This window comes from Procambarus clarkii, chromosome 20 (genome assembly GCF_040958095.1).
Source record: "Procambarus clarkii isolate CNS0578487 chromosome 20, FALCON_Pclarkii_2.0, whole genome shotgun sequence".
NCBI classification, from domain to species: domain Eukaryota; kingdom Metazoa; phylum Arthropoda; class Malacostraca; order Decapoda; family Cambaridae; genus Procambarus; species Procambarus clarkii.
The window spans coordinates 34,484,584-34,502,556 of NC_091169.1; the positions used below are offsets into that span (position 1 = coordinate 34,484,584).

The following is a 17,973-nucleotide window of genomic DNA, read 5'->3' on the forward strand; positions in this document are numbered from 1 at the left end:
TTTTTCATCCATGTTAGAAGTTTGTCACCCCTCCAATATTTTCCAGTTTCCAGAACAACCTCTTGTGTGGAACTCTGTCGAAAGCCTTTTTTTTTTTTAGGTCAAGACAGATGCAGTCAACCCAACCATCTCTTTCCCGTAAAATCTCTGTGGCTCGATCATAGAAACTGAGTAAATTCGATACATAGGATCTTTCAGATCAAAAACCATACTGTCTGTCTGATATATCATTTCTCTCCAGGTGTTCTACCCATTTAGTTTTTATTATTTTTTCCAATATTTTGACTATTACACTTGTCAATGATACAGGTCTATAATTGAGGGCATCTTCCCTGCTGCCACTTTTGTAGATTGGAACTATGTTAGCATTTTTCCACACATCTACGACTCCTGTACACAGGGATGTCTGAAAAATCAGCTGAAGTGGAATGCTGAGCTCGGGTGCACATTCTCTCAGAACCTATGGTGAAACTCCATCTGGACCAACTGCTTTGTTCTTACTTAGCTCCAGGAGCATTTGTTTCACTTCATCTCTAGACACCTTTTTATGTTTCTGGCATTCTTATTGTCTGGTTCACTGAAGATCTCATTTTGTACAAACACACTTTGGAACTTTTCGTTTAATTTTCACACATTTCTTTTTCATTTTCCGTGTATCTGTCCCCCATTTTCAACCTCTGAATAATATCCTCTACCTGCAACTTGCTTCTAATGAATTTATAGAAAAGGCCTGGATCTGATTTACATTTGTCTGCTATACCCTTTTCAAAGTTCCTCTCTGCCTCTCTCCTTACTGACGTGTAGTTGTTTCTCGCATCTTTGTATCGCCGGTATGTTTGGGTGTTTGGCCTCTTCCTATAATGATTCCATGCCTGTTTCTTTTGATCTCTGGCCCTCTTGCAATTTCTGTTGAGCCAATCCTGTTTCCTAGGTCTGCATCTCTGTTTTGGTATGAATGTTTGTGTGCCTTCATCGTATAATTTGCAAAATATGGCATACATCTCATTTACTTCCTTACCTAACAAGAAGTCTGTCCAATTATACCCATGAAAAAAATTTCTAAGTTCCCCATAGCGTCCTCTCTTGAAATCGACTTTAAGAACTGTTTCAGTGTCCCCATTCTCTGCTAGATTATATCGCAAAGCGTATTTAATGTCCAAGAGGACGTGATCACTCTTTCCCAAGGGAGGAAGGTACTGAATGTCAAATACCTCTTCTTCTTTCCTGGTGAATATTAGATCCAGTATTGACAGAACATCCCCTTCCCTCATTCTTGTGGCCTGCTTGACGTGTTGATACATGAATGTCTCCAAGATGAGGTTTACAAATCTGCCTGTCCAAATGTCCTCTGTTCTTGCGTCGTAGGCCTCCTAGTCTATTTCCTTAAAGTTGAGGTCCCCCAGGACCAACAATCGGGATTTATCTTTGTCAGCTCTTACCATAATCTCTCTCATGACCATTATAAGGCCATCTCGTTTGTCATCCAGTTCTTCCTTTGTTGTTGCTTGCTGGTGGGCTGTAGGCATTTAAAATTATCAGCTTATCTTGATTCCAGATCTGCAATACCATTATGTCAATATCTCGAGGGTTTTCAATTATTAACTCTTCTTACCTTCAGGTGTTCTTTCACCAGCAGAGCCGCCACTCCTCCCTTCCTAGTTTACCTGTCACATCTCCAAACTGAGTAGCCCCTTGGGAATACGACTTCATTTAAAATATTTTTTTCAAGTTTCGTTTCGTTTCGTTTCTGTTAATGCGACAATATCTGGGACTGAGCTTGATTATATCCTTCAACTCCAATATTTTCGATCTCACTCCATCTGTGTTGGTGTATACTATTTTCAGGAACATGTTCCCCTTCCCTTTGTTCTTTACACCCCTTTCCTTTAATGATTTTGTTGTTTTGTCTTTATGTACCATTTCACAAGCTTTCCAGTCCCTGACACTGTGGAGAAAAAAAAAATTTCTTCATTTCTATCCCCATTTAGACGTTTCGCTTCAATGAGGTTCATTTTCAGCTTTTCTCTGTCCTCCTTTGAGAGGTTTTGTCTTAATGACCAAAGTTTGCCATCTTCGTCACATTGCAATTTTCTTGCATTACAAAGCACTTCTGTCATATACTTCACTCCATTAAACGTCACCCTTAAGGGGCGGTTCTTGTCTCTCATATTTTCCTATCCTCCTAAAATCACTGACATGCTCCTTTGAATTTAGACCTTCTCCTAATCCTACTATTTTTTCTATGATTTTCATTTTCTGCTGCTCGGTCCACCCTAGAGGAAATTTCCTTCTCTAAACATCCAAAACCTATTATGGACTTAATTCTATCTGCAGTGTTTTGTACCAGTTTACTGTTGGTAACCAGTTCTTTCCTAATTGCTTGCCTAAGATCTGCTTCTTGTTTGTCATTTCTGGTTTTGACTTCCAAACACACTTCCTTGATCATCTCTCTCTTTTTACAACTTGTGCATGTCTCTCTTATTTCTTCTTTATACTTTTCTAGTTCTTTATTAGTCTCCTCTATTTGAGTTGCCAATGATGTTTCTCGTTGCATCTCCTTGCCTAACTCCATGTTAGTCCTCAGGCTCCCTTGGAGTTGTTCACTATACGAGTCTATTTTCTTATTTCTTCAAATTCCCTACTCTTCACTTTGTGTGTGTGTGTGTGTATATTTTATTTATTTTATTAAAAATACAAGCACACATTCAAACGTGCATATGTACACGTGTGCTTGAGTACATACATACACTATTTAAAATTATATGAAAGTAAGGTGTAAAAACTATTGTTTTAATAAACCCTGTTCACCATTTTACTGCTTGTGTCCATAATATCAGGTTGCTGTTTTCATAACCCTGTTGCATGTATTTATAGTGGGATGATAGTGAAGAAAACATTTATGAAGAGCCTCTCGACTTCGATACAACATACGAGGTATTACCATGTTGAACAAACCAAAGTGCCTGCTTTGCATTATATTTTTTTGAATGCCTCCTTTTATGCTTCAAAGCATTTCTCTCCCTGAAATGCAAATTCTTTGACGAATTTTCAAGAACATTTTTCGATAAGTTTCGAGAGCACCTATATGCCTGCTTTATGCCTCCACCATTTTTATTTGTCCTGAAAATGGACAGAGAAGGATAAATTTGTCCTTAAGTCTATCATTTTGAGTGGTTGCCTTGCCTGTGAACATTATCGTCATGTTGGTATAATAAATACTGTACCATGGTAGGTGGTGAATGCTTTGTATTGATGGCATTCTAATGGTTCATAGTATGAGGAATGGTTCATAATGTAAGTAGATGTAAATACATTTACTTTATTAGTAATAACTAAGTCGACGTTAAATGGAGTTAAATTATTTATATATCTTAAATTATATAATTTAGTTTTTATAACAAATGTCTAAAATGTAATGGCATTCTTTATATTTTATAAATAGTGGATTTACAATATCCACTCGATTTAATGACCTACAGTATATGGAGCTATACCATACCCATTTAAATCCAGGATCCACTGACCCCAGAGGCATTAAAATGTCTAAATTTTTAGACATTCAGGAGGGCGACAGGTCAGTGGCTCGGTAAATAAGACTCCAGATAATGTCAAATTCAGTCATTAAAACCATTGAAATGGTTAATTGGAGGTCCTTAAATTGAGTAATTGAGTGGATAATGTACATACACCTGTGTTCAGCTGCTCCCTTGAATAAGGTTCCACTGTCTTTGGACATCAGCTGTCGGGTAGGGACACGGTACAACTGGAACCACATACAACACGACACTGCTGGGTATTTACAGTATAAGCATCCCTTTAGGGTGATAGTGTGTTTGAAGAAGTCACTGGAGAGATAACCAGGTCAACATGGAAATGACCTTCAAAAGTCAATCCATAGAAAATAAAATCCCTTACAAATCTTTCATTGGGAGCAATGTTGATTGCTAAATGCTGGTTCTTATTAACTCTTGTCTGGGCTGTCTGGTCAAGCCTACTGATTGCCAACAAGGTGACAGCACCTTGTTCACTGCAGGGACCATTCTCTAGAGCCAGCTCACTTATTCCCCAACTGCTGTCGGGTATGAAGTTAATTGGACTATTTTAAAGTTGCATTTAAATTTGCATGGTGGTAAACAAATTCAGAACACTCAAAATTCTTACAAGATAATTTAAATTGGCTTGAAAATTAATGAGATTTGCAACTGCAGGGTTCTGAGCCTTGGAATGTAAGTAGATATCACATATCAGCTAAACAGTGTTAAAATTTCTAAATTGAAATTGCACAAAAAATTTGGAAGTTATTATTTGTAGGGATCTTGTCATAAAATCAATGTATAAAAGTTCAAATCTTCATTTTGCATCTTAGAATGTGTATTTAAAAGCTTGAGCATTAAGATATCTAATATTATTCTGCAGCTTTAACCTTATCAGGCTACAAGATGGATTATGCGGTTCAGTTCAACCAAAATTGTCTGTTAGCCAAGGTTCGGCTTCCTGATAAATCCTCTAAAGAGACAGATTAAGCCTTTCCTAAGATTGGCCTGATTTGGACTGATATTTGATACCTTGGCAGCCAACTGTCTACCTGCTGGAAGCCATGGTAAATCATAACATTTCCCAATTTGTCAATTGTGTTAGCAGACATTCTCTTTCACTTGTGCTCACTTTAGACAAGGCTGTCTCCCTATTGATATGCAACACGTTCAGCAGGCCTCAGGTGTTCCAGTTGCCAGGCCAGGATCATGATGTGGTGAACACACACGTATCTTAATTGGAATTGTTTAAGGAACGTTATCTTTCCACTGGGTGGGGAACTTTAGCCATCAAAAAGTTGGTGAGTTTTGTGGGCTGTATAGTTTCCCTGTATAGCATAGTATGTATTGATATAGTTCCTCTCTTGTGGCAGCTACAACTTTTGTTCCCAACAGATGGCCCAACCTGGTACTGCTGCTGCACTCTTGATGTGTTAGATCAGTTGCCTGTGCTGTTAAAGCTGCTGTAGGATTCGTGCTGATCTTTACATTTGCAGAAGTCACGATTCAAGGCTTATTGCATTTCTCAATACCAGACAAAATGGCATGGTGGTCTCCACCATGGTAACCTAGTTCTTGTCTTCATACTCTGTGATGACTGTCATATTGTTCCTAATAATTGCTTTGCATTACTGTGTGCAATTGGAACGCCTGAAGTTGACCTTTCATCCATGCCTTTGTTCAGCTGAAGAAGGCATTTTTTAATTACATTTTCTCATTATTCACTGGAGCCTATATTGTCTTCCTGAGTGCTAGTAGTCTTAGACTTCTTGATGTCAAAGTGGTTTTTTTGGTTTTGCTTCTCTTTTCTGACTAGATTCTCAAGATTGTCTTGTTTGCTTCTGGTAACGTTAACAAGCTTTATGCATTGCTTGTGTTGGATTTATTGTTTGGATTTATGTATTATATATGCACCTACACCGCAACCACACCTTTGTAAAGATACCTTCCAAGTTCCCTCATTTGGGCTGTCAGTGTATGGTCTGTTCTCACTGTGCCGCCTGAGTTCAGGTGACTGCTCGGGTCTGCACCTTCTGGTTACTCTTAGCCTGTTGTTCCCCTCCTCTTGACAGCCTTTGTTGAGCAACACCAGTGAGTTGCCCATTTTTGTTCTTATGTTTGACTCCTTACTTGAGGAATATGCCATATGTAAGGGTTCAGAAATAAGGTCGAGAGTTACTTTGAAATGCACCTTTACGAGTATCATTTGGCTGCTGCACACCCCTTCCTCTTCCCTTTTTGTCTATATTTCCTGTACAGTACTGAGATCTTTGTGTCAGGTAATGTGTTCACTGGCCTGGGTCAGTACACACCAGGATGGACAGGGTACTACCCTGTCAGTAGCAATGTGGTGCTACCACATTGCTGTTTGTTGCTTAGGTTGACCAGGTGGGCCAACTGGAAGCTAGCGAAGAACCCCAGTTGTTGCAATCAGCATTGTAGCTAATTGTAGGTTTGGAAGGGCTCTGTTACAGACTGATCTCTGATGGTCAGTTCTGTGGAGGATTTACTTCTCTCTCCATTCTTGGCACAGTATGTCCCTGCAGGAATGCTTACAAATTACTTGCAGTGCTGTGATGTATGTCACCCTGGCCTGACCACACAATTTGATGTCCACAGACGACTGGGTTCTTGTGAGAGCTGCCAATGATAAGACTCGAATATGAGCTTTTCACATTAAATCAAAACATTATTTTTCACACACTCAAAACATACTTTCTTTGCAGTATTCTGTAAGTACATTACTAATTTTTGTATTTCTTTGCCGTACTCTATTACTGCTCACTTTGTAATCTCATGGCCTTACTGTGCTTATGTGTAGAAATATTAGAGTAAATGTAATTGTTCATTAGTGTATTAAGTCGCACTACAGTTTGGAAATTTTTTATTTATTTTTAATAGATGCAACTTCTGTCTTTATTTTTGCTAAACTGGTTGCTTTTAAATGCATAAATTTAAAATAAATTTACATATAATTATAATGTTAATGTTTCAAGTCATGTGAAAGCATTTTATTTTATTTTCCCCTATTTTGCAGGAGGCGCCCAAAGCTTGGCCAAAAGAAAAGCGGGATCTTTGTCTTCAAGAGCTGGTAGAAACAGAAAGCAATTATGTTCATGCGCTTCACATGCTCTGCAATAATTTCTATAAGCCTTTAAAAAAATTAATAAGTGATGAGCAACTGAAGAAAATATTCTGCAAAATTCCGGTAAACAAATTTGGTATCATCTCTGAGCCTTGGCTACTCGCTCTCCTTTAGGCATTATTTTTCTAGCCTTGAGTCATTGTAGACTACAGCCTATGCTGCTGTAGCATTGTCATCTCTAACACCAACAAAATTTTCATGTTAAAAGAAATCTGACATAAGCCTACTATTTTATTACTGAACTTAACTACTTGTTGGATTTAGACAAGTCAATCGTAAATAGTTGATTAATATATAAGTATCTTTTCAGGAATTGGCTCGAATACACAGTCTGATACACGAAGGTCTAACCGAGGCACAAAAAAACTGCCATTCTAGAACGGTCTCCAAAGTATTCCTCGACAACCAAGAGAAGCTTCTCGTTTATGGAGAATATTGTGCTAACCTCACCACTGCTCAACAAGAACTAGAAGATACCATGAATAACAATGATAGAATTAGGAATGTTATCCAGGTAAATTGTGATTTTTGCTCTGAACTTGTACAGAGGTGGTTTTAAAATAATTTCAAGGCAATCAGAGCATTGTGCTGAATTGCTGTGTTAATGGGAGCAGTTTGAAGATTAATTAATTGCTTTTACAAAATAAAATTGTCTATAATTTTAAACAAAATAGTTTACTATGTTTTCAATATGATGGACTTTGAAAGAAAGTTTTACTCTTCAGCAATAGCCACTTTCTCTTATTTTGTCTAAGTACTGTCGGTATTGGATTAATTTATTTAACTTGCAAAGAGTTAACAATGTTTTGTATTCGATTTCGGTGCTACCCTTGCCCTTCCAAACACATTTTCTGCATACAATTATTTGTATAAATTCTTGAAAGGCAGTTTCTTGTATTCTGCAAACTGTATAAGATTAGTACTACAGTATTTTCATGTCTTCTCATCCCACTCCAAATTTTCCCGATGTAATATATGTACAGTATAGTGGAACTTCAGTTAACGACTGCCCTAGAAGACAAATTTTTTTGAACGTGACATAAATTTCATCATAAAATTTGAGTTGATACATGACGGTTTACTTGGAAGACAGCGTCTGTTCGTACCCGTATGGGTCGAACGAGCGTGTGGTACTGAGGGTGCGGGGCGAGACGCTCTCGGTTTGTTGACCTTGAATTCTTTGTAAAGAATTTAATTTTTTCTGCTTTCTGAACAGTACAGTTCTTCTTGTATATATCACACCATGGATCCCAGGATGGTGAGGGGACTGGATGGATGGATGGTGGGGGAACTGGATAGATGGATGGAGGGGGGGGGAACTGGATGGATGGTGAGGGGGACTGAATGGATGGATGGAGGGGGGAAACTGGATGGATGGTGAGGGGACTGGATGGAAGGATGGATGATGGACTGGACTGATGGATAGATATGGGGTGGATGGATGGATGTGAGGACTGGATGGTAGAAGAGGACTGGATGGACAGTGGGGGGGGGACTGGATGGTAGATGAAGACTGGATGGACTGGGGGGGGGGACTGGATGGATGGGTGGATGGGAACTGGATGGATGGATAGGGGGGTGGATGGATGGATAGGGAGTGGATGGATGGATAGGGGGTGGATGGATGGTGGGGGTGAACCTCCGTCCCCATCACCACACCCTCCTCACTACCCCTCATACCCCCCATCCCGCCACTGGACCCTTCGTACTATTTCCATCCCCCACACCGGACTTGGCTACCTAGCTCTGGGACCTAGGACTGTTACTTAGCAGTAAAAGGGTACCTGGGAGTTGGACATCTGCTACGGGTTGCTTCCTGGGGGTGGAGGCCTGATCGAGGACCAGGCTGCGGGGACACTAAGCCCCGAAATCATCTCGAGATAACCTCAAGATAACACCCCCCCCCCCCAGCTGTACCCTCCCAGCCACATCTGGACAGTATAAATACAGGCTTCATTGCCACCAGCTGGTGGTGGATCAGGAGACAGACTGCATGACATTAAACTCTTGTTGTTTACTGACTGTGAAAGCCTGATTGACTGTAAATGGTTTAATGACTAAATGCCTAACTGGTTGCTACCACAACTGTGAATGCTTGACTGCCTTTGGTTATGACTGCCTCTGACTGGTCTTGACTGTGAATGCGTGACTGACTTGTGACTGTTCTGACTGGCTACCACATGATAGAGGCAGTGAAATGTTTGAAAGGAAAATCTGAACCAGTGTTGCAGATACGAAAGTGTTTAAGGCGAGCAGGGGACGGTCTCGCCATCACCTCACCCTCTCCATACACTAACAGCACTCCTCCCTCCCCTCCCCTCCCTCCCTCCCTCCCCTCCCCTCCCCTCCCCTGCCCTCCCCTCCCTCCCTCCCTCCCTCCCTCCCTCCCTCCCTCCCTCCCTCCCTCCCTCCCTTCCTCCCATACGCCACCAAGAGTCATCAGTAAAGTGCAGTTAAATGTTCGCTTATTTTATTTATGGTTTATATTTATACCCGATTGTTTTGAGTATGAAAAATATGAATATTATTCTGTATAAAATGTATTTTTAAATTAATATTTTTTGGGGTGTGTAACGGATTAATTCAATTTACATTATTTCTTTTGAGAAAATTCATTTCGGTTGCCGTATTTTTGATTGACGACACGTCTCTGGGAACAGATTTCGATCGTAAACGAAGGTACCACTGTACTTTGCATATATATATATAATACATTTCATTCACATGTGCATTAAGAGACTCAACCACTGACCCCATAGGCATGAGGTAGAAACTCTGCTAATATACAGTGGTAGAGCTGTACTCTACCACTGCTCTACCACTGTACATTTCAGTACTGTTGTTATACAGGGCACCTTCCTGTATTAGGAAGGAGAAAGTACAACATTAGAGCATCTGCCTCACACCTGTAGGGTCAGCGGTTCAAGTCTCCTAGTGCTCAAGTGAATGAAATGTTTATTTTCATGAAAGTGTGGTTGATAATTTATATAGTGCAGTGTTTTTTCTTTCCCTAAGGAGTGTCAACAAGAAGTGAGTGACGGGAGACATCAATTGCGGGAGTATCTAGTTGTGCCTCTTCAACGGATTCTTAAATATCACCTTTTATTAAATGAGCTCGTGCGTCATACTCAGTCGGTAAGTTCTAATTTCATTGTAGTATACTTGGAGAAAGGAAACTTGCCAAGGCATCTGTCTTGGTATTGAACCTGGGATCCTTCCAATGTGAACCAAATGTGTTAACCTCTGCTATACGGGGCCTGTTAAATAGTCTCAACATGATGGCATATTTACCTTGCACTGGCTCTGAGGATCAACGTCTCCGCGGCCTAGTCTCCGAATAAGTGCAAAGGCAAGTGCACAAAGTGCTGACAGTGATGTAGAGAAAGACCAAGATGGATGTAATTACTTTTGTAAATAACCTTTTGTCTGTGAGGGCTTTTTTTATGTCGAGCAAAGATGTACCAGCCTGTGTATCTGTTAGATTTTTATTCTACAAAGCTTTTTACAGTTAAATATTATCTATAAAGTCTTCTCTCATCTTGATGTTTTACACAAATGACAAAGTTTGCAAATTCTGGTACGGGTAATAATTTAAATCATTTTGATTACAGACTCACAGTGACATGGGGAATCTGAAGAAAGCTCATGCGGCAATGATGGACTTGGCTGAATATATCAATGAAGTGAAGCGTGACAATGAAATGCTTCAAATCATAAAAGACCTCCAGGTATCTGGACGTTTTCTTTAGTATTAGTTTTAGCAATGCAGTTTAGTAATGAAAATTAACTTAGCATTAAAGCTCTCACTCATTCACTCTAGATGATTACTTCTAACATGGCTAACAGGTTAATATCAAACCTGCTTGAGATTATTTTTGTCTGGAATAAGATGCAAGTAGTTTGAATTTTAATTCAAAATATATTAGTAAAAATGCATATTGGTACATACAGTGTAACCTCATCTGAACAGATCAGAATAGACGGTAACTATTGCAGGGCAGAAAAGAATTAACTATTGGAGAAGTCTTGATTCATAATAATAGAGTATCCATTAGATTAAGGTGTCTGATATTCTGAGCATAAGTACATTGTGTGTGTGTGTACTTGTCACTCTTTTATATATTCTATGGTTACTTTTCTTGGTAGCCCACTCGGTAGCTTCCCTATGGTTAAGCAATGGCCATTATTGGTCAGGCTAACCAACTCGAGGTTTCTGGGAGAGACTCACTACAGGGAACTCGTCCCAGTATTGAAACATTACTTAACAGTAATGAAGAGGCCAAAGGCACCCAAACTCTCTTCAAAACATGTTTTGGATAAGTTTTGAACTGATTAAACCCTTGATGTGACCCTTGTGATAATTAAAGTGACCCTTGTGATAATCCAAGTGACCCTTGATGGGTTGACATACCTTTATTCACCCTAGTACCCTGGCGTCTCTCTGCAAACTTTGCTATTCTGTGTTGAGCTCGGTTTAAACTCCAGCAGTGTCAAATTTTTTAACCATTTTCAGAGTTTGTGCTGAGAATAATGATAGGCAACATCTTTGTTCTGTCAGTTGAGGTTTATGTTCTCATCTTTGGGTGATGGGGTTTAGTGTTTGATAGCCGTACAGGCTGCTACAAAAGTTGGAGCAACATGTAGACATGAAAGGAAAGGTGCTCCATGGGATAAGGGAGTATCTAAGCAACAGGAAATAGTGAATAACTGTGAGAGGGAGACATCAGAGTGGCAAGATGTCACCAGTGGAGTCCCACAGGGTTCTGTATTTGGACCCATCCTGTTTCTAATAAAGTATATGTAAACAATCTTCCAGAGGGTATAGACTCATTCCTCAAATATTTACTGAGGTTGCAAAAATTGAGAAGAATCAAGACAGATGAAGATAGACAAGAGACTACAGGACGACCTGGACAATCTGGAGGAATGGTGTAGAAAGTGGCTACTAAAGTTCAACTCAGAAAAGTGCAAAGTAATGAAATTAGGAGAAGGGAGCAGAAGGCTGAAAACAAGGTACCATCTGGGAGGCGAGATCCTGCAAGAGTCAAATAGAGAAAGATCTGGGGGTTGATATCACACCGAACCTATCCCCAGTGGCCCATATCAAAAGGATAGCAGCAGCATATGCTAGATTGGCCAACATAAGAACTGCCTTTAGAAACTTGTGTAAGGAATTGTTCAAGACCCTGTATACCACCTATGTCAGACCAATCTTGGAATATGCAGCTCTAGCCTGGAGTCCATACCTAGTTAGACACAGGACAAAAGTTAAAGATTCAGAGAGATGCCACCAGACTAGTCCCGGAACTAAGAGGTATGAGCTATGAGGAAAGGCTAAGGGAGCTGAACCTCGGGTCCCTGGAAAATAGGAGAGTAAGGGGAGACATCATAACCACCTACAAAATTCTCAGGGAAATTGACAGGGTGGACAAAGACAAACTCTTTAGCATGGGTGGAACACGAACAAGGGGACTCTGATGGAAACTTAGTACCCAGATGAGCCACAGTGACATTAGAAAGAATTTTGTCAATGTCAGAGTAGTTAACAAATAGAATGCATTAAGCAGTGATGAGGTGGAGGCAGACTCCATACACAGTTTCAAATGTAGATATAATAGTGCCCAGTAGGCTCAGGAATCTGTACACTAGTTGATTGACGGTTGAGGGGCGGGACCAAAGAGCCAAAGCTCAACCCTCACAGGCACAACTAGGTAAGTACAACTAGGTTTGTACATTATTGTGGACCTGATCTGTACTCCTTAAGATTCTTTAGAGTGAAATTCCAGTTCCCTTACTTCAAGGTGGTATTTACCATGTTGTAATTGTTATCTAGGTCTCAATGACTTCACTGCCAAAATTTCATCATAGGCTACATTCGATTGGCAGAATGTCTTCGGTTGGCTTTGTCCTTGGGCCATCTCTGCATACTATGGCTTCCTGGGATAAGTTTCATTTTGTTTTACCACTACAAAGATTGGCTCTGTAGGTAGGAGGCATTTGGTAATAGCTGTATGGTCCTTGTTTAGTAATGAGCTTTGAATGGAATGAGAGTCCCCATTCTAAGTGGTATCTTAACTCCTTATTCCCACTCTTTAATTCCTTTCTTAGCAGAGTTTGCATGGGAGGGGTGCAGGGTTATCCACGTCCTTCATCTCCTGTTAGTCATTTGCCATCTTGTAGTGGTAGGTGTAGTTACCGAGAATCACTTGAAGATTGAGCAGTTTGAAATATTTGTGTTAAAGCAGGAGGTTTATCTTGATGGTGGACTGAGAGATGCCCTCCACCGATCTCCACTTGTCCTTATTGGTCGTACTGTAGCTTGTCAAGATCTGAGCTACGGTGTTCTGAACGGGTTCAGTGCTGAGAGGTGAGCTACCAAGTGCAGCTAGTAAAGGGAGTTACATTCCACTAAACACACATTTCACTTCCACTCATTTCGTACTCGACATATTTCTTCGTTGTATCAATGTTTAGTGCATTTGCTCTCGTCTAAATCAAGCTTCACTTGGATAGAGTTGACTGTATAGATAAATATTGATTGTAATCTATATATAATTTCAGATGAGTATAACGGACATGCCTAATGATCTTAGCAATTTAGATGACCTTGGAAAACTCAGATATGACGGCGAAACGAGGATTGAATGTCACCCAGAACAAATTAAAAAGAGGTACGTTGATTTAATGTTTCATCTTCTCAATTGTTATTTACATTGTAGTGTAGTACATTGAAGGCCCACACATTGTCTGATTATACTGTTACATTGTGTCCTGCTACCTTGTTCTTATTTACTTTGTAAGTATCAGGAGGTAAGGTGCAATATATGTTACAGAAATAGTTTAAAATGCAGTGTCAAACAGTGACCCAAAACTGGAGTTTTATCACCTTGAAGGGTTTCTTTGCAATGTCCTGTTTTGACAACCAAGCTTGGGGATTTTTGGAAGTGCATCTGTTCCATTGCCACCTGTTACATTTTGAGGCTTCCCTGTTGGGGATTCCAGTGTATGGTGCCATACCAGTTCTCATCTAGGTTAATCTTTTGGCAGAGTTCCCTGTGCTTTCATTGGATTCTCCAAGAAATGTAGAATTCTTTGAGCACTGCTCTTCAGTATTAGTCTCCCCTTTTTTATTTTTATTTTTATTGTGTACTTTATCTTCCATATTAGACACCTTAGGGAATGATTTGGGAATTATTTCAGAAAATAGTCCTTGACCTCTTGTGTGACAGTCCTTTATGAGCATGGGTGTCTTAACACTCCTGGTCTTTCTTGGCATTCTGTGCTCACCAGTGTTTTCCTCATACAAGGAAGTGGGTGTTGAATTTCATTGGAATATTGTTGTGGTGGACACAAGTAATGGCCTTGGGGACTGTAGTAGCTGGTATTTATCAGAATGGTACTCAGCAGTCATATTTAATCTTGGGGAGTTCTTGGAGAGATTTGAAATTCATGAAGAGGTTTAGAAAACATATGGGAGTTCCTTACAGGGGCTTACAGTGTTGGGTTAAATCTTTTCAATTCTCTATAGTGCTATTATGACCTTGAAGGGGTTAGTTGAAATTAACTCTGCTGTGCTGGTGCAGTGTGTCGTCTTGCCCCCCTGACTGTACATGTACTGTTCTTTGGACACGTGAATTTTATCTTGGAGAGTGACAGAAAGCTGTGCTCAGAAATGTGCACCTTGAAAAACTCCTGGTTTCATAAGTTTTTTCCCCCAAATTGTTAGGTATTAAATAACATTTCAAACCCTTGAGAATGACGGGGTTTATTTCAAATTCTATCATGTCCCCTTAATGGGACTGGTAGCTCGTGGAGAGGTTGGAGATTAATCACATGGCCGAGATAAACTGCCTGCTATAATAAATAGAAGCATCGTAAAAAAAATGGTTAAAAACATAAGAATAAAGGTAATCTGTAGAAGGCCTATTGGGCCATACGAAGCAGTTCTTATTTAGACCCCACACACACATGCATGCATGTGGGGAATAGGAGAAAATAAACCACACATGACCTTCAAATCATGTGGGGAAGAACTTTAAGAACTCTTAACAAAGAGAGAGATCTAGAGGTGGGTTTGAATTGTACACTTGAAACAAGTTCTTTCTGAAAGATTTTGGCAACACTTTATCTCCGTACAATTTTCTAAAATTGTCCATATCCCACTACCTGACTACTCTGGCCACCAACTGGTCAGCTCGATCCACTGGAGAGTAGGACCGTGACCACCTCACTTTTTGCATGACACCCCAGTGGGCAGCAAAGTATTGATTTGAGACCAGTTTTCTCTTTATGAAATCTTGGCTGTTCATTCAGTAAACTTGGCTTTTAGTTGGGGATTCCATGCTTATGATTGTTTCATAACTCTTCATTGACATAGTTTCAGGGTTCTCTTCCCTGACATAGTATGGTGACCAACAGCCACAAGAGTTCTTCTGAGGTGGTTGTGTTTGGCTTTGGATATGAGATGATTGTTTTGGAGTATGACTTGTAACGAGTAGTTCTCAACAACTCGGTTATCATGTGGAACTCTAGGATGAGAGTGAACTTATTATAACCTTACGATACACTTTACGCATGTCGTGTATATTACCTTTCCCATGTAGGTGAAGGAGCTTTGGTTCAGTTTCATAATGTAACTTCCTTTTCTTTATTAAAATTTTTAGTCAAATTTTTGTAATTCGTGGTCTCTCTTACCCTTATTGATAGACTGGATTCAGGGATTAAAGCCAAATGCAATTCTCTTGTTGCTAGACTTTTAGTAGGTATTGTACCATGCATGTGCACCAGGAAGGATGTCTACCTAAATCACCGTTGGTTGTGTTATGGATCTGTCGGTTACTGTAGATCCTGCGTCTGCTTCGTGCAGCTAGTTCCGATGTTCCTCGGTCTCTCTTAATTCTGATGATCATACAATTATCTCTGGAGCTTGTCTTGCAGGGCCATGCATTGTGTGTGTGTGTGTGTGTGTGTGTAATTATCTAACTGTAGTTACAGGATGAGTTTTTTTTTTTTTTTTTTTTTTTTTTTTTTTTTAAGTAAAAGGCAAGAACCTAATTTTGTTTTGCTTCTATTTAGTTTGTACATTACTTCTGAAAAAAGTTGTCATAATCGAAATTGTTAAAGTAAACCATGGGCTTGTTACTTTCCTCACCGTGTATTTATATGCATATGACCTGTCCCACTTGCTTATTTGCTTTCTTCTGCTATTTCAGATATGTTTTTGTGTTCGACAAAGTTATGGTGATCTGCAGCAGACAAACAAGGGTAATTAGCTATTTTCACTTTTCTAGAATTACTAACTCAAAATGTAGTGACAGCCACAATGATTACCTTTGAAAACTAAAATTTTTTGTATTCAGTAATTATTTCTTCTGCCCCGATTTTCATGCAATTTTAATACATTTTACTAACTTACTCGTTGAAGAACTTTATTCAAATTAATATTGTTAGTATTGAAGTTTATTAATTATAAAATCAACATATTGAGCTCATTAACACTTGCTTTAGCCATTGCCCACAGGTATTAGCCATTGTTTTAAGTGATCTTCACTTGTGCTTGCCAGCTTGCATGTGCAACTTATAAAGAATATGCACAGCAGATAAGCTGAACGATTCTCAGTAATCATGTGCTGGCTTAGCTCATGCATCATGAAAGGCTATACTATGCAGAATCATAATACTAATATTATGCATTTTTCTTCCATGTTGTACAAGGTATATTTATTAAAAATTCACATTGTGATGTGCATCTTTTTTGGCAGAGATTATCCGAGCTGTTCTTAAGTCCTAGTTCGAATAGATGGTCTTTTGGGGAGGTGCCAACAGAGGTACTTTCAAACCCGAGTTCTCGTGCTGTTATAAGTGCTAATCACGTATTGTGGGGTATTTAGTATCTGTTGTCCCAATAGAATTGACAAGTATTGCCTATTCAGGTTCTTCAGAATAGAGCATTTTTTGTTGACAGGTATGAGGTAATCTTTTTTCCCATGAATTATTTTGCTCATTACAGGTTGGCCTGAGCAGGTGTATAAGTTGACCAGTGTTAGTTACTCATTACACACTTTGTAAAGTTCTATGGGTAGGTTGTTTAAAAGTTGCAAATTAATTTAGTTTTGTCAGTTTGCAGAGTTTTTTCTGCTTATTGTTCATATAAATTTGCAAAACACATTACTGTATGTGTAGTATATGTGCGAAAACTGTACGAAGGCATAATGCATAGTTACCGCAGTGATTGAATGTTGAGTAAATTTTTAGTAGTACTGTATTAGGGTGTAATGAGTAGAATTTCACCCCTACTGATCCACTATTTAACTTGCTGAGGTCAACTTGGCACAATCTCCATTGAATTCGTTGCATCAGACTTCATGGATAAAACCTTATTTTAGTGTTGTTTACAAAACATGCTCTATCTTTAGGGACCATTTTGTATATTGTCACTGCACTTGTGTGTGTAGGTTTTAGTAGAGGAAATTTGATTTGTGATTGTTATTTGGCTTTTTGTTTTTAACTTGGCTTTCTAAACTTTCTAATCCATTTATTAGAGGTCATTTGCCAGGCTAGTGATAAAATAGGAAAAATAATAATGATATTGAACATGAAGTCGTCTTATGGTACGATGGCAACTTTTGAGATATTTGAACAGTCCTGAGACATGTATTGTTTGTAACATTTGTTTTCATATTGTTAAATACATGTATGGCAACATTTAAGTGTGTTGCATATTACTTATTATATAGAACCAAACTTTGAGCGATGCAAGAGATTATTTATTGATATCTGTGCAAGTAATTAAATCATAAGTGGGGTGATAAGGATTTCTTGCAAACATGTAATTTGAAAAGAAACATTGACAACAATACAAAAATAAGATACAGGATCTGTGAAAGGCTGTCTAATTCACAAATGCTAAATACTGTACATAACTTATTATTTGGGCTTAAATCAATTTTTTATTTAAGCAAACACTGTGTGTGTGTGTGTGTGTGTGTGTGTGTGTGTGTGTGTGTGTGTGTACAAGTGAAATGTATAGGATTTACATATTGGAAGTGAATATATTTATTTTTGTGTGGCAAATGAAAAGGATAGGTTTTATGTATGACATATGGAAAGGATAGGTTTTTATACATGGAAAGGTTTTTCATGTGTTTCCACCAGACCAGCTGGTTTTATGTATGACACATGGTAAGGGTAAGTTTGGTGTATGGCATGTGGAATGGATAGGTTTTACGTATGACATGTAGAACTCATAGATTTTATGGCAAGTCACATGTCAAATCAGGAGGAATCAGATATACT

General features: G+C 39.0%; 1 protein-coding gene across 3 annotated transcripts in view; it reads left to right on the forward strand.

The window, feature by feature from the left end:
- Positions 1–17,973, forward strand: part of LOC123755308 (protein vav) — a 71,493-nt gene that overhangs the window by 25,924 nt on the left and 27,596 nt on the right. The window contains exons 6-13 of one of the 3 annotated variants that reach the window (XM_045737804.2): positions 2,875–2,934; positions 6,571–6,741; positions 6,989–7,192; positions 9,694–9,813; positions 10,290–10,406; positions 13,240–13,349; positions 15,891–15,942; positions 16,440–16,505. In XM_045737804.2, coding sequence (XP_045593760.1) covers positions 2,875–2,934; positions 6,571–6,741; positions 6,989–7,192; positions 9,694–9,813; positions 10,290–10,406; positions 13,240–13,349; positions 15,891–15,942; positions 16,440–16,505 — 900 coding nt within the window. The remainder of the gene's footprint in view (positions 1–2,874; positions 2,935–6,570; positions 6,742–6,988; positions 7,193–9,693; positions 9,814–10,289; positions 10,407–13,239; positions 13,350–15,890; positions 15,943–16,439; positions 16,506–17,973) is intronic. The other 2 variants (XM_045737806.2, XM_045737805.2) reach the window with 2 other exon arrangements.